This window comes from Artibeus jamaicensis, unplaced genomic scaffold (genome assembly GCF_021234435.1).
Source record: "Artibeus jamaicensis isolate MK-2021 breed Jamaican fruit bat unplaced genomic scaffold, CSHL_Jam_final contig_519, whole genome shotgun sequence".
Taxonomy (NCBI): Eukaryota; Metazoa; Chordata; class Mammalia; order Chiroptera; family Phyllostomidae; genus Artibeus; species Artibeus jamaicensis.
In genome coordinates, this window is record NW_026521871.1 from 52,457,294 (window position 1) to 52,472,425 (window position 15,132).

The 15,132-nt window shown below is 47.1% G+C and overlaps 1 protein-coding gene across 1 annotated transcript in view; it reads left to right on the plus strand.

Moving 5' to 3' along the window:
* The window catches only part of SACM1L (SAC1 like phosphatidylinositide phosphatase), a 45,477-nt gene that overhangs the window by 14,183 nt on the left and 16,162 nt on the right, over window positions 1-15,132 (plus strand). The window contains exons 2-9 of the mRNA XM_037129788.2: window positions 941-1,038; window positions 3,730-3,804; window positions 5,410-5,537; window positions 6,994-7,143; window positions 9,717-9,776; window positions 10,659-10,692; window positions 12,287-12,388; window positions 14,572-14,657. Of these exons, the coding sequence (XP_036985683.2) occupies window positions 941-1,038; window positions 3,730-3,804; window positions 5,410-5,537; window positions 6,994-7,143; window positions 9,717-9,776; window positions 10,659-10,692; window positions 12,287-12,388; window positions 14,572-14,657 (733 nt within the window). The remainder of the gene's footprint in view (window positions 1-940; window positions 1,039-3,729; window positions 3,805-5,409; window positions 5,538-6,993; window positions 7,144-9,716; window positions 9,777-10,658; window positions 10,693-12,286; window positions 12,389-14,571; window positions 14,658-15,132) is intronic.

Here is a 15,132-nt window from a genome sequence, read left to right on the forward strand (position 1 = left end):
GTGGGAGGGGGGACCAGCTTCCTCCCTGCGGGGGGCGTTAGCTCCTGGAGGGTTGGACTTCCTCCCTGCCCCTCCTAGTGGTCTGCGATTCAGTCCATTTCTGTTCGTCCTCAGTGTGTCCTGAGACTGCCTGATGATGCTTAAACTGCTTGCCTGTGTTATTCAGGTTGCCTCCTGAGGACCCGACCGTCAATTTGTTGGGCTCTGGTTACAAAGCTGTGTATGTTTTTCGTTACCTGTCCCAACCCTGGTTTTACCCCGTTGGGTTTTATTTTTCATTTTTGCGGAATCAGAAGGTGTTCTTTTATTCTCATTTTTAAGTGGCATTTGAACTAACCAACTAAACAAACAAACAAAAATACCCAGATATTAAAGTAGTTTATTAAATAATTTCCTGGAAATGTGTTATTAAAAATGTGTTTGTTAGTACTTTTAGCTAATACTTAGATCTTGCTTACAGTTTGTCAGATGTTGTTCTATGAATGCTTATCAAAGAGTAGCTCATTTTATCCTCACAGCAGTGCTTCTAAATGAGTCTGGTACCACCCTTACGTATGGATAACGGAACTGAAAAGCAGAGAGGAGGAGCGACTTGCCCAGGGTCACACAGCGCAGGCAGTCCGGTCCCACAGCTTGTGCGGCTAACTACTGTGTTTCCTGCCTTCTGCACCACAGGGAATAGAGTAAATTAAAATTTGTTATGATTTGCTATGTAAGAAGTCAAATTGGCGGTTTTACAGCAAAGTGACATTTTGTCAGCATTAAATATATGAGTGAAATCAGCGGCACTGCACCCAGGAGGATGCGTTCCAGTCTCGTCTACTCTGAAGCCAGGGAGTGACGTCAGGTTTAAGCCCAGCCGATGTTGTTATGATACGTAGTTGTTTAGAAGTCTATATTTCATTTGGTTTATTTACTTACGCTCTTAAATTTCTCTTAGGCACATCACACCTGAAAAATTCTACGTGGAAGCCTGCGACGACGGAGCGGACGACGTGCTCATCATCGACCGCGTGTCCACAGAGGTCACCCTCTCAGGTATCTCACAGGCAGGTCCCGGGGGGCCTGGGCGAGATCCCACACCTGCGCTGCGGCCGTTACGTCAGCCGAGCATGTCAGGGTGCGCACCTCCGAGGGTCTTACAAATTGTCATTCTTCCCCTTGTTTGGTTTCTACGCTTCCTCCTTTTTTTTTTTTTTTTTAAGATTTTATTTATTTATCTTTAGAGGGGGAAAGGAAGGAGAGAGGGAGAGAACTGGCCTGCAACCCAGGCATGTGCCCTGACTGGGAATCGAACCGTGGTTGCTTGGTTCCCAGGCCCGCGCTCAACGCTTCCTCCTTTTTATGGAAAGGAAAAATGATCTCGACAATTTTACTGTCTGTAAGGACTTAGAAACAATGATTTCTTATTTGTTAGCATTAAGTGCATGGAATTTTATTGGCTTCTTTTGTTTTTTAAAATATTCATGACTGTGAGGGTAATTTAATGAATAAAAAATAACAAGCATCATTTGCCTAAAACAAAAGTTTTTAAGCTTTATCTGTCTGTCTTATCCATCTCTCCTGTTGTATTTTGGGTTTGTTTCTCTGAGGTTTAAAAACTATTTTTTTAGTTGTGTAGAGCATGGGTTTCTGACTAATGTGAAATAATTTTGGTGACAAATTAATGTACCATGTGATACCATGTTTAGAATTTCCTATTTCATTTGTTTAAAAATTCACCCCTAGACAGAATTGGCTTTTTTTCTTTTTTAAAAAAGATTTTGTTAATTTACTTTTAGAGGAGAAGGGAAACATTGATGTGCAAGAGATACCTCCATTGGTTGCCTCTTGCACTACCCCCACTGGGGACCTGGCCTGCAACCCAGGCGTGCGCTCTGGCTGGGAATCGAACCAACGACCTTTCGGTTTACAGGCCAGCGCTCAGTCCACTGAGCTGTACAGTATTTGAGTAACCACGTAGTAGGCATTCAGTAAACAGTAGATAGATGCCCTTTGATTGGATAAAGTGAAATACGAAATACTTTGCATAGGACGATAAAGTGTAAGAAAGGTATGACTGGACATTTCAGTTTCCTTGGTTACATGGTTTTTTGGCAAGGACCACATATACAGTTTTTACTTGGCCAAATGGAATCAGAGAGCTCCGTCGTAGTTTTACAGTTTGCCATCGCCCCCTACAGTAGACGACTGGTTTTAACCAGTGGTCGTGCCCTTCTCGTGAGGTTTAATGACATTGCTTTCTCACACTGTGGTGGTTTGACCGCGTTAGTGTTTTATTAAAGCTATTCAGTATGGATGCATTTTACATTTATTTCTGACTTTTCAGTGGCATTGAATTCGTGGGTGGAGGCTGCAGACCCCACTCGAGTGGGGAAAGCTGTCGGGCGCGAGCAGTGTGGGTGTGAAGACGATAATGCCACCTACTCTGCAGGAGGCACGGGAAGGGGCTTCGACTGAACACCAGCATGACCGCTCGGCTTCTCCACCTGCTGGACATGCAGGCCGTCGCGAGAGAGGGGTCTCTTCCTTCCACGAGAAGCTAACCTAGCTTCTTAGAAATTGCCGCAGTTTTATTGCCATTCCACTCCGGTTAATGTAACTTACAGAGCTCTCTGTTTAAAAGTTTATCAGATGATCTCCGTACACTCAGGGTTCTCTCGCAGCTCTTCCTCAAACTGGTGGTTTTCCGTGGTTTTTCTCATTTTCTGTGTCAGTTAGTTGTGGCGGAGCGTTGCTAGGTAAATTGAATTACTGAGTGGAACAGAAGCGAGTTTTAGACCTTGTTCAGAATTACCTTCCTCAGAATAATAGGACTGCCTTTAAGAAAAAGAACTTGGGTTTACTGCAGTGTTTCAAAATGGGTTCCAAGACGATGATTCAGCTGTGGCTGAAAGAAAAAACGTAGGGCCACGTGAGTTTGGGAAACCGTGAGTTAACAGGGGGACAGCTTGGTTTTCCTTTGGGCCCCGGAGCCTTTACTCTCCGACTGTGCATTCTGACCGTCCCTGGGCCAGGGAATAGCGGTGATGCAGGTGGGCAGATGAAGCTTGTTTGATGGGCGTTATTCCCAAAACCAGGGTTCTACAAATGTGTTCTGTGAAACAGGTTGGCTGAAAGTTTGAACGGTTACAAAAAGAACCCTGTAATATGAGATTACTAGATTACCGGTAATTCATTCATAAGGGCGTGACTGGTGCAGCCCCAGCTCGTGGCGGGGCCTCCTGGCGTTTCTGTGTGAGTCACTGTCCGACCCGCGGAGGCTCCCCCCCTCCGGTGGGCAGGCCAGTCCTGTTGGCGCTCTGTCGGCTGTGGGTCGGAATTACAGTCGTGTCCAGCCCTCCTTCCATTTACTTTCTTTTTAATATTATTTTATTATTCATGTTTTTGTTTTTGTTTTTTCGCTTACTTTCTAATTCTCTTGAAGGGATAAAGCCTTACTTTGTGGCAAGAGGTTGTTGACTCAGTTTAGTTGAACATCAACATTAGAAATTACCCACAATTTACCCGATGAGAATGCTGAAGGATGTTACTTCTGACGCCATATTCTGGGCAGGCAGAGACCTTTGTGTACAGTGTGGGCACCTTTATTTCAGATTCTGCCAGCACGTAGGAAGGTTGCTCTCTGAGAACAAGCCATCCATGTTGGCTTCATTTAACTGTTGAAATCAAACTACATTTCCCGTTCTGCTGGTGACTGTGTTCTGTGATTTTGTCTTTCTTTTAAAGTCAAGAAAGATATTCCTCCGTCCGCGGTTACGAGGCCGATATTTGGAATCCTGGGCACAATCCACCTGGTGGCAGGTAAGGTACCGATGGGCTTGGAGGGGCAAGGGAGGTAGTTAAATTGACTCAGTTAGCGTGGGGAATGAACGTGTGCTTCTCGTGCCATGCCTTACGCAAGAAACTGTGGGCTAGGTATTTGCCATTAATTTCTAAAAGTAAGACACAAATGGTTAAATTTTTCAGCCTGAGATTTTATTAAAAAAGAAGTATGTCTCTGATTTTATTTCAACTAGAGTTGAAATCCCTAGTCAACTAAACATTTTTCATAAATTCTAAGATATTTAAATCAAAATTTTAATACATTTAAGGACCAGAGTATTCTACCCTCAATTCCATCTGAGTTGAGTAAGACATAGTGCGTGTTAGAGAATATTATGTAGTTCTGAGTTACTAGGAAAATGATTTTTTTTATCTAAATTTCATTTCATCGAACCTAAAAAAACTCGTGTTGTATCATGCACTGTACTAGATGCTGCGTTATAAAGGAGGCAAGTCCCATTTGTCCACAGTTCACAGTCAGGGAGAGGCATTTAGTAGTAAACTACTGCAGTACCGTGTGACGAGTTCTAGGAGAGAGACACCTGGGAAAACTTCCAGGAGGGCACTGGTGGGAGGGCCTCGCTCAGCAGAGCTTGAGAATTAATTAGTGGGAAAGGCTTTCCGTGTTTTATTTGTGGGGGGTGGTCAGGGAGACGGCCAGAGTCAGGGTTGGTGCGTGCGTGGCGCCGAGCAGGCTCCTCTTTGTGCAGATGCCCCAGACTTAGGATGGGGTCACCACCCAGTAATCCTGTTGTAAGCTAAAAATGTCAAGTCGAAAATGCATGTAACACACCCAACCTACCGAGCACCGCAGCTGAGCCCCGCCCACCTCCCACGTGCTCAGACACACACTTCAGCCCCCGGCGGTGCAGAACCTCCGACACGTGAACGCGCTGCAGACTCTATCAGTCACCCCCGTGCTCGCCCGCCAGGCTGGGAGCTGCGGCCTGTGGCGCCGTCTGGCATCACAGGAGGGCATCCTGCCGCCTGTGACCAGCCCCGAAAAGTTCAAAGTGCAATTGCTCCTGAATGTGTGTCGCTTTGGTGCCGCCGTAAAGTAGAAGAATCCTCAGTCAGACCATCACAAGCTGAGGACCACCTGTGATGCGGCATTAGCCACTTGGTTGCACTGCTGCCCCAGCACATTTCTCTGCCACTGTGTCCATAGAATGCCAGGGAGGACATAGGAGTAGTGCACGCGGGCCGTCGTCCTGCGGTGGTCAGAGCTCACGACCTGTGGTGTGTTAAGCTACGCACTAGGAAATGTAGCAGAAGCCTGTCTGCCATGGGGGTGACGTGGGCGGGAGAGAACGAGGCGTCTTTGTCCTGCTTTTGATCTACTAAGATGACTGTCTTAGCTGTGAAAAGCTTTTGCTTTATCTTTGTGGAAAAACATGTAAACTTTCAATAGGAATTTCTAGAAATAATATACTGGCCTTTCTATTCATACATTTTAAACCACAGGCCTTTTATTATACAGCACGATACAGTCTTACCTTTAGAGTTTAAACAGCAAGGACTGCCACTTTGTCATTAGAGTTGCCTTATTCATGTTTATCTGAGTTTTGCTTTGCTTTTTTGTAGGAAATTATCTAATTGTCATTACCAAAAAGATTAAAATAGGTGAATTTTTCAATCATGTAATCTGGAAAGCAACAGATTTTGATATTCTTTCTTATAAGAAGACAATGTTGCACTTAACTGATATTCAGGTAAGAAATGGAAGCCGTTGCTAACTGCAGAACCCAAAGCAGTGCCGCGGGGGTGGAATACAAGGAGCGTTTGGTGGGTTTTAAACCTAATTATTTAAGCAACCATAGAGCAATGTCATTTTACAGACCTTTACACCCAGGCGTCAAATGCGTTTTAAAAATTCTTTATATTTTCTTTCTCTTGCTCTGTCTTTAAAAAAAAAAAAAACCTCGTTCTAAAATTATGAAATTTCATACGGAAAGAAAAGAATAAACAAAATACCTGTATGTTCTCAATACCTGGATTTAACTTCATATCCTTTTTGTAAAGAAGTAAAATGTTAAGTACCTTTGAAGTTCCGCTCACCCTATTTCATTCCCTTTTTCCCTATTTCATTGTCCCCCAGTGATGTGAGCGCAGTGTCTGTGTTCAGACAGCCCCCCACTCCCCGGCCCCCCGTGAGGGCAGATTCCCGCCAGCGCGGTTTAGTAACGGCTGTCCCCAGCGTTGCAGCCATCCCGGCAACGAGGGAAGTGCGGATGAAAGGGGGCAGCCCCGGAAGGGGAGTTCAGACGGGACATAGGGGAGGTGTAGGAGAACTGCTGCCGTGGGGACACCGCCATTGTCACTGTCCACGAGACTGAGCGCCGAGGCCGGAGGCCTTAGTGAAGCGGCTGCCTTTGCTGGCACCTGACGCCAGCAGTTGTTCTTTAAAGCAGAGACGAAGGCGCGTGTCGGTCTGGGCACTCACCGGGCAAGCCGCTGGGATGGTGATCCGAAAATAAGACATGTGTTACTTTTATGGGACTTCCTGATTTTCTTTAGAAAGAATTCTGTTTTACTTACCATTCTCCCCAGCCAGGGTGTTTGTTTTTAAATTGTATTTATTCATTTTAGAGAGAGAAAGGGAGAGGGAAGCATCGTTTGTTGTTCTACCCATCTATGCATTCACTGGCTTCTTGTACGTGCCCTGACTGGGGATCGAACCCGTAGTCTTGGCCTATCGGGATGACATTCCAGCCAACCAAGCTAGCTGGCCAGGGCCTAGTAAAATTTCTTAAGAATGTGGATGGAATTATTCTTTTGTTACCTACTCTTTGTGTTCCTGAGCCCCTTGAGAATGTGTGCTTTCCATCTGTCAGGTGAGGATAATTACTAACCTAGCAGGTTTGTTTTGGAAGGTGAAAGAAGATCTGTGTAAAGGGTCTGGCACACAGTAGGTCATCACTTATGTTGGTGATATTTCATTAAAATAACCCTTCTGCCCATTAGAGTAAACACGGTGAAGGAAACCAGAGGGATGGAGTTCTGCCTGATTGATTAACAATCATCCCACACACTGCTGAGCGCTGTCCGTGCGCCGGTGGTATTTGATAGGGCCAGACTTAGGGGTTTTTACTGTCGTTAGTTCTTCATGCCGACAGAGTCCTTCTCACGGATGAGGCAGGCTGATTTTTTTATCCTTTTTGTTTACAGTTACAAGATAATAAAACCTTCCTAGCAATGATAACCCACGTCTTGAATGTGGATGGGTTTTACTTCTCAACCACGTATGATTTGACCCATACTTTGCAGCGGCTGTCAAACACTAGTCCAGAATTTCAAGAAATGAGTCTCTTGGAAAGGGTAAGCTAAATAGTCAGTTATTTTTACTTTGGGTTTTTGAAAGAGGCATGTCTCTGTTTCATTCATTAAGATACATACTGCTTTTTCTCAGCCCTGGCTGGATGTCCCAGAGTCAGGGTCCGTGACGCAGGTCGTCGGAAGTCAGGCCGTCACACACGTGTTGGTGATTTCCGCGCCCTGGGTGTTCTGTAGTCTGACGGGTGTTAGGAGCATCAGTAACATAATTCTGCTGCTAAAAGTAATGTCTTTTTGCAGTGGTGTCATAGTTTTTGCATCTAGAAAAGTAAAAACTTACTGACTTAAGAACTTGAAAACAGTCTTTTTGTTTAAGGTGGGGGTTTTAGTTATTTTGCCTTTTTTTTTTTTTTTTTTTAAGATGAGTGTATCTTTAAAACTGGGCCTCAGATCTCAACTTCACATTCTCACTATTCAGGAGCCTGGACGGTCGCTGCTGCAGTTGTTTTGATGAACAACCTTAGGTGTGTCTGTGGGGCAGACAGAATTGAAAGGGTCGCTGTCAGTTCCATGTTGGATTGGACCATATGATATTGCCAGTAATTAATGAGTTTTGCCCAATAAAAATGATAATTTCATACAGTTCAACCTAAATCAGTGTTTTAGTTGATTGGCTTTATGATGATTTCATACTGTAATCTGGTAACATTTATGTAGATTTAGCTGTAAATTCAGATGTAAGCTGAGCAGTCAAGAAATTGGGCTCGTAGCTAAAGACACCATTGCTTTTTAAAGCAGTTGCTTCATTGCCCATGTGTTTACCAAACGTCTCTTGGATGCCTACTGTACACCAGGCACTGTTTGGGCCAGCCAGTAGGGACACAGAAATGACATGGCCCTTGCCTTGTGGGAGCCTGCCATCTCCCGGGGACAAGGGGGTCCAGGCAGTCACAAAACAAGGGACACTTGCTGTCACGGGGATTGGCACCCAGGTGTAGAGGGGCCCCACAGGAAGGCGGGTGTCACTCTACCTCAGGTAGTCGGGGACAACTCTATAGAGATCATTTTGTTTTTTAAAAGATTTTAAAATTTATTTGTAGAGAGAGGGGAAGGGAGGGAGAAAGAGAGGGAGAGAAGCATCAATGTGTGGTTGCCTCTCGTGCGCCTCCTGCTGGGGAACCTGGTCCGCAACCCAGGCATGTGCCCGGCTGAACCAAACAGGCCAAATTGAACAGGCCAGTACTCAATCCTCAAAGCCACGGCAAGATCACTTTTGAGCTGAGATTTAATGATGAATAGGCCTTAGTGGTCAGGTGAGAATGGAAGAGGGTGGGTTTCCAGGCGGAGATGGTGACAGTATTAGGCTAAACTGAAAAAGAAGCCATTACATTTGTGGGGATGGGAAAGGAATGTTTTGTCAGTGAATCAAAAAAGTAAGAATTAAAATAGGGAACCCTAAAGGTGACGAATGCACCACATATGCCTTAAACATTTTATCCGCACTTCAAATTTGTATTGACTGGCCGGTTTCTTGAAGTAGGACCAGAGGCTTTTCTGCGTCTTTGGTCCCTTGATTTCTGGCTGTCTTTTCTAGATAGATTATATCCATCGCGCTTCCCAGTTTGAGTCTCTTTAAGTATTTCGACACGGAGCAGTGTGTGTGCGGAACCCACAGATTTTCACTGTGTCTCTCCAACCCTTTGTAGTTGCCACTTCCTCTTCTAATTCAACTGCAGCTTTGTTGTAGCAACTTGCCTTTTATCAGGTTTAAATTCTAACTCATTTAGCTTCGCATAAACAGCAGTTTGTTTTTAAGCCCCATTTCATCGATGCATAAACTGTTGAGTTATGTGATGTAATGCTGAGTGACCAGTACGGCTGGCCCGGAACACGCATGTGAATCTGGGGAGCGTCCTGTCCCCCTGGTTATGGCCGAGAGCAAGTGCCGCTCTCTGGGCCTCTCAGATGGGGTGGGAGGGTGGGGTGCTGTCCAGGGGGTGTGTTTTATATAAAGAAAATGGAGAGACATGGCTGTGGAAGGAGCTTCCTCTGTGTTTATAGTTGGAGCGTCAGGATGGCCAGAGATGAGATCTGAGAGTTCAGTGGGGGCTGCCGGCCCCAGGGCTGCTTCGGCCACACGGAGATTGGGTTCTTCAGGCGATGGAGAACCGGGGGAGGATTCCAGCAGACAGGAGGCCTGTCACCTCAGGGAACTCTGACTGGCAGCCAGTAGAGGAAGGGGTGGGAGGGGCGAGGCCAGGACGATGTCGTCAGTGCGCAGGCTGGAGCCTCGAGCTGGCCAAGGGTCGCGGGACTAGGTCTGCAGAAAAGAGGGCGGAATTGCAAGACTTAGGACTTGCCCGTGGACTGAGTGAGCACATGAGTAAGAAAGACCCCGAGAGGACACCCGATTTCTGGGCCAGCAGCGCTGCCTTGAGGCAGTGCGGCAGGAAAACCCCAAGGTGGGGAGGGGGCTGATGTGAGGGAAAGAGGGGTTCTGGTGGGAGCCTGTCAAGAGACCTATTTCTAGCTACAAGGTGGAAACATTGCCGTCATTTTCTTTCCATAGAGACTCACCCGGCAGGAGCTATTTTTTCACTCTAAAACTTCTCTCTTAGGCAGATCAGCGGTTTGTATGGAATTGTCATCTTCTGAGAGAACTTTCTGCTCAGCCAGAGGTAATGTACACTAAATAAAACCTGCTGATTTGTTACAGCCTAAGTTATAATTGAACACGTACTATAAAATGGCTACCTAATCACCAGAGGTTTGGTGAAGCTAACCTGTGTTGATGACCTACAAACTGAGATCAGGGCTCCCTCTCACATCATTCTACAGGGAGAATAGCCATTCTGCTCTTATCTCCTTAGAAGCCTTAAGGAAAGAAAAGATACTTGAGTAAGAACACAGATACTTGAGTAAGAACACCGTGTGCTTTACAAGTAAGAGAGACTGGGCCTTGGGGGATGGAGAAATGCGGGCCAGAACCAAGTCCCCAGGCAGGTGCAGAGCTGGGCCTTTGTCTTCCTGTGGGACAGGGATTCCCTCCCTCCTCCCCGGAGACTGGCCTGGGTGTCGCCTTCCTCCATCCTCAGTTTACAGAATGAGGCACAAACACGAGGCCCGGCTAGGAAGTGCATGTCCAGAATCTGGGTGACTAGAGTTGCCTGGTGGCTTTATTTCTTATCATTTGCTTTGCTTTTTTTGCCAAAGTGGTCTGAGCTGTGACCAGTTAGCATGGGCGTATCTTTTCCCCAGAGGAGTGAAGCTGTTGGAGACAAAGCCCGGGAGGGAGGCGAGCTTTCTGCAGCTGCAGCGGTTTCGTCAGTGTCCGACACCCGTGGCTGGGCCAGTGCAGGCGGCCGCAGCACGTCCTTCGAGTCTTTACTCGGGAGGCTTAGTTCACTGCAGAGCTTCCTGTAGAATTCAGTTACCCATAAGCTTACTACCTTGTTGTATTTGTATATTACTTCCTCACGTGTAAATATATTTTATGGGGTGCTTTCTATTTGCTTTTAAAGCATATTTACTCCTAAGCGTAACGTGTGTCTTCATTTCAGGTCCATCGGTTTGCTCTTCCGGTGCTGCACGGCTGTATCCTTGCGTGAGGCTGCTCTCCAGGGTTCTGGCGGTCTGTAGTGGAGGGCTGTTGTAAGGCAGAGGTGGAGACAGCCTCAAATATCGCATGAGAGGAGTATTGTAGGATTAGTAGAAATTGCTTGTGAACACCATATAAAAACCCATTAACATAAAAATCTTAGAATAGTGGTTGTAAATGACCCTTTTTTTTAAGAATATGCCCTAGACTAAATTATTCTCTCCGTTAAAGAGTTCGGGGCTGGTGGTTTAAAAAAAAGGAACAGGGATACTGTGTTTTGCCTTTGTTAGACTTTGTATCAATAAACAAAAGTAGTTTAAACCTTGCTGTCCTTGGAAATTTAGACTCAGGTACTAGGGTGATCTGCAGCTTGGAGAGGAGAGTCAGTTACAGATCATACTTATCATCTGAAATAGTCACAGGAAAGTAAAAGTAGATAAAAGCTTGGGGAGGGGGGAGATCGGGACAAATGCAAAATGAGTAATGACTGTGTCATTGGAAGTTTGCTTTAAAAACTTACCTTTGTCGTAGACATCATAATAAAATAGGGAGTCCGAGAGCTGGCCTGGAGGGAGAGGCACAGGGCGCTGGGGAGCTCGGGGTCGGGGCTGTGCCTGCGGAAGCCGGGGTCCTCCTCCCACACACCCCAGGAAGAAGCTTCTTAACACAGCGGCGTGGGGTTTGGTTGGTTGTTTTCTCCTCCCTGGGGCTTTCCAGGTTCTCCTCGGGGTGAAAGAAGAGCGGGTGTGTTTAGTGCTCAAAGGGTTTGGGGCCAATTATTGTTCTTTCCCTCAAAGGAGATTGTGAATGGACAAATACTATCAAGTCAGATCTACAGAACGCTTTTTTGTAGGCAATTTTAGAATAGTTTATCCATTTGGCTTAATCTAAAACTCTAAATTAGTTTTTGTTTATGTAGTTTCTTGATTAGAGGTACAGCCACATGTTTCCAATACACAGAGATCAGCAAGGACAAGGCCCCGGGGCAGGCACGTACCTGGAGCAGAGGGAGCTGGCAGGGAGCGAGGGGCTGGAGCCGGAGCAGTGTGGCGTCTGGGCCCAGACCTTGCCGGGCCGAGAAGGCCGCGTCTCCCTCCAGCTGCGATGAGAAAGTGCTGGGATCTCAGTAGAGGACTGGCGTGAGGAGTCGGGGCCACTGGGTGACAGCGATGCGAGAGGAGAGGCCAGAGGAGAGCGAGGGGGGCACACAGCAGAATCAGGAGGCAGTGCAGTGGTCCAGGTGGTCAGGTTCCAGGTGTATTTTGCAGGTGGAGCTCACAGGATTTTCCGACAAATTGTACATGGGGTATAAAAGAGAGAAGTTCACTACGAATCTAAATTTTCAACCAGAGTGAGTGGAAGGAAGCCACCCACCAAGGTGGGGAGGAGCCTAGAGGTGGGAGGCAGGCTGCAGAGTCTTCAGGGTTCTGTTTCGACCCAGGACGCCTGAGATTTCTGTGGATGCCCAGCGGATTTGGCCGCCCTGAGCTCCCCTCTCTCGTGCCCCATGTACAGCTTGTCAGAGTCCTTCCGCCTGGAAGTAATACGTGGGATTTCTCTGTGCGTTACATTTTCCTTAATGTAGGCAAGTTATTACTATGCACTCGTGTTCTATTAATGGCAAATACTTTGATTGGATTCTCATCTCGAGGAGGAGCTGTTTCAGAGCCGGCGTGCGCTACTACGTCCGAGGTAGGACTCATTTGGTCGGCTCGAAGCCATAGCGGGTTACGTTAGCTCTGATTAGCGTCCTGTTTTACGGTGACAGGACTGTAACCTCGTGTTTTATTTGTTTGCATGACCATCTGATGGCCTCAGTAAACACTTGCCTCCTGCTGCACTGCAGTAGTTAGCTAGGTCTCCTGTGCCTTTCTCCAGCCGCCGCAGCCACGCTGCGGTGCCAAGGGACACTGTCCTCTGCTGTGGGCTGCGCTCGGCGCCGCTTCCAGGAGCCGCGGCTCCTGCCGGAAAGTGTCCGTCTCTCTCGTTCCTGGCTGCTGCCTCGCGTGCAGGAAGCCAGACGTTTGACTTCAGGACCTCAGCTTTGAAGATTTCCATTTTGAGCATTTGCGCTCTAGGTTTTGTACTGGCAAATGCTAAGTTACTTAAACCAACCTTTTAAAATCTGTGTTAAAAGTTACTGTCATGAAAAGGAGTTTCTCACCCTTTTTTTTTTTTTTTTGCCAAACTATTGGGATAAAATCCTGTGGGCCGTTGGATAAATTGTAGGAGTTTTGGGTCAGGAAATTACTTGGTTAATCTCCCTTATTGTAGGCGATAGAGCAGAGGAAGAGGGACATTGAGTGAGTGACCTGGCCGAGGTTGCAGACCAGAGGTAGCATTAGCAGCTCCCCTGTAACTAGGTTTTCCTGGATGGAGACATAAGGTTTTCTTGATGCTCACCCGAGGATATGTTCACTGACAGGAGAGGGAGAGAGAGACAGACAGACAGACAGGGACATGGCCGTGAGAGAGCAGCATCGACTGGTTGCCTCTGGAGATGCAGCCCGCAGCCTAGGCGTGTGCCCTGGCCGGTGATCGAACTTGCGGTGTGTGGGATGATGCTCTAACCAACTGAGCCTCCCAGCCAGGGCTGGAGACATAATTCTTAATAAAAATTTTTGATAGGTCATACATTCATATAGTTCAGCTATCAAAAAGTATAAAAAGAAATGCAATGAAAAATACTTCTTGTTCCGGCCCCATCTGCTGAATCTTTCCCCCACCAGCCAGTCAGGTGTTAGCTTCCGTTTACCCTTCCAGGTAGTTCTGTGCTCCACGGTGGGACCTCTCCGCCCTCGTAGACAGTGCTTGTGTGCTGTGCACATTTCTCGCACCTTGGTGGTCTTCAACTTACTGTGAAAACCTTTTCATAGAGGTCTGTCTCTCTCTGCCCCCGCCCCATCTCCATCTGGCTTTTGAAAATAACTACATGCTATTGTGTAGTGGAAATACGGAACCGTGGGAAGGACCAAGTATATGGTCTGTGCTTCTGACAAGTAACTTGAGAGGTACCAAGAAGGTGCTCAATTACTGATTTGACTCAATAATCCTGTCTCCTGCTGTTAACACATCAACAAAAACCCTGGTGCCTCACATCTCAAAATGTTTTGTTTGTGAAATATGTCAGATAGAAATAACGTTAAATATTTCAGACGGTTAAAAATCCACTGATTTCTTCCTGGTAATTTGGTGATTTGAGTCAGGGACTCACTCAAAGTTAACCTGGGCGCAGCCAGCTTTCTCAGCGAGAACAGGTTATGGGGGCCAGACCGTGGAGGAGCGCCGGGTGCTGGGAGGGCTTCCTGGGAGCAGGACCAGGACCTCAGAGCGGCGCTTCTGCGGCGGGCTCGGGGCTCCTGTTCGCGGGGCTCACGTCATTACGACCGTCACGAGCCTCTGCTGGACCATTTTGCTTATCGTGATGAAACAGTGTTAACGGAATGGCCCACGTTTGCATTAGGTGCTGTGTTTAATGGTTGTAACTTTCAAAATATTACAGTAGTACTTTTTTAAACTGGGATTTATGAACATACTCCCAAGAGTCTTGAGAATGTGTTTTCTGTAAAATACGTCTCACATGTGAGAAACACTGTTTTGGGGGAATTATAGGAGTGTGTCTGTATAAACAATGGGTGCATTAAACAACAACCAGCTTTATTTATTAATAGGCTCTTAATACCACCCTTTAAGCCTGTTTACACTGCACGAGCATCTCGTAGCTTTCTGATCTGCATCGTGTATTGTTTAAAGCGTATTTTTGTAAGTGCTTTTCCACTGACTTGAACTGACTTAATTCTCTCTGAGTTAAATTGAATTTTCTGATGTGTTTCTTATGTGATGAAGACAGTTAATTGAGCTTTTTTTCACTTGAGGGATTGATTCTGAGGGCCACGCGGCTAACTTTGTGGAAACGGAACAGATCGTGCACTACGGCGGAAGCAAAGCCTCGTTCGTCCAGGCAGGTGGCCCCGGGCGGGGGGGGGCGGCCGGCCAGGCTCTTCTGCTTGGGCCGCAGCATTTTGTCGCGGCTCTGAAACTTCTCGCTCCTCCCCTCCTCCCTGAAGTCTCATCTGTGTCTGCGATGTGGGAAAAGCCCACCCAAAGCAGAGGCAGCCCGTTAATCTGGCCCCTCACCGGCTGGCGTTTCCTGCCCTTCAGTGAAACCCCTGAAGACGAGCGCAGGGTGGGAGGGGCAGGGGCGGTGGGGCCTCCCTCAGCTCGGCCCTTCAGACCGACTCTGGGCGGTGCTGACAGGACGGCGGACCCTCTGCCTCGCCCCTGATTCCGAGGCAGCCTCCCCCCTCTCGTTGCCGCCTCAAGGACTTGTGGGTCACTGGCTCCTCGGCAGCTTTGGTGGCCGAACATAGGAGATTCACGTGGGAATGAGCACAGCCATCTTCCAGTTTTATTTTTATAACGCCAAATCGGATAAC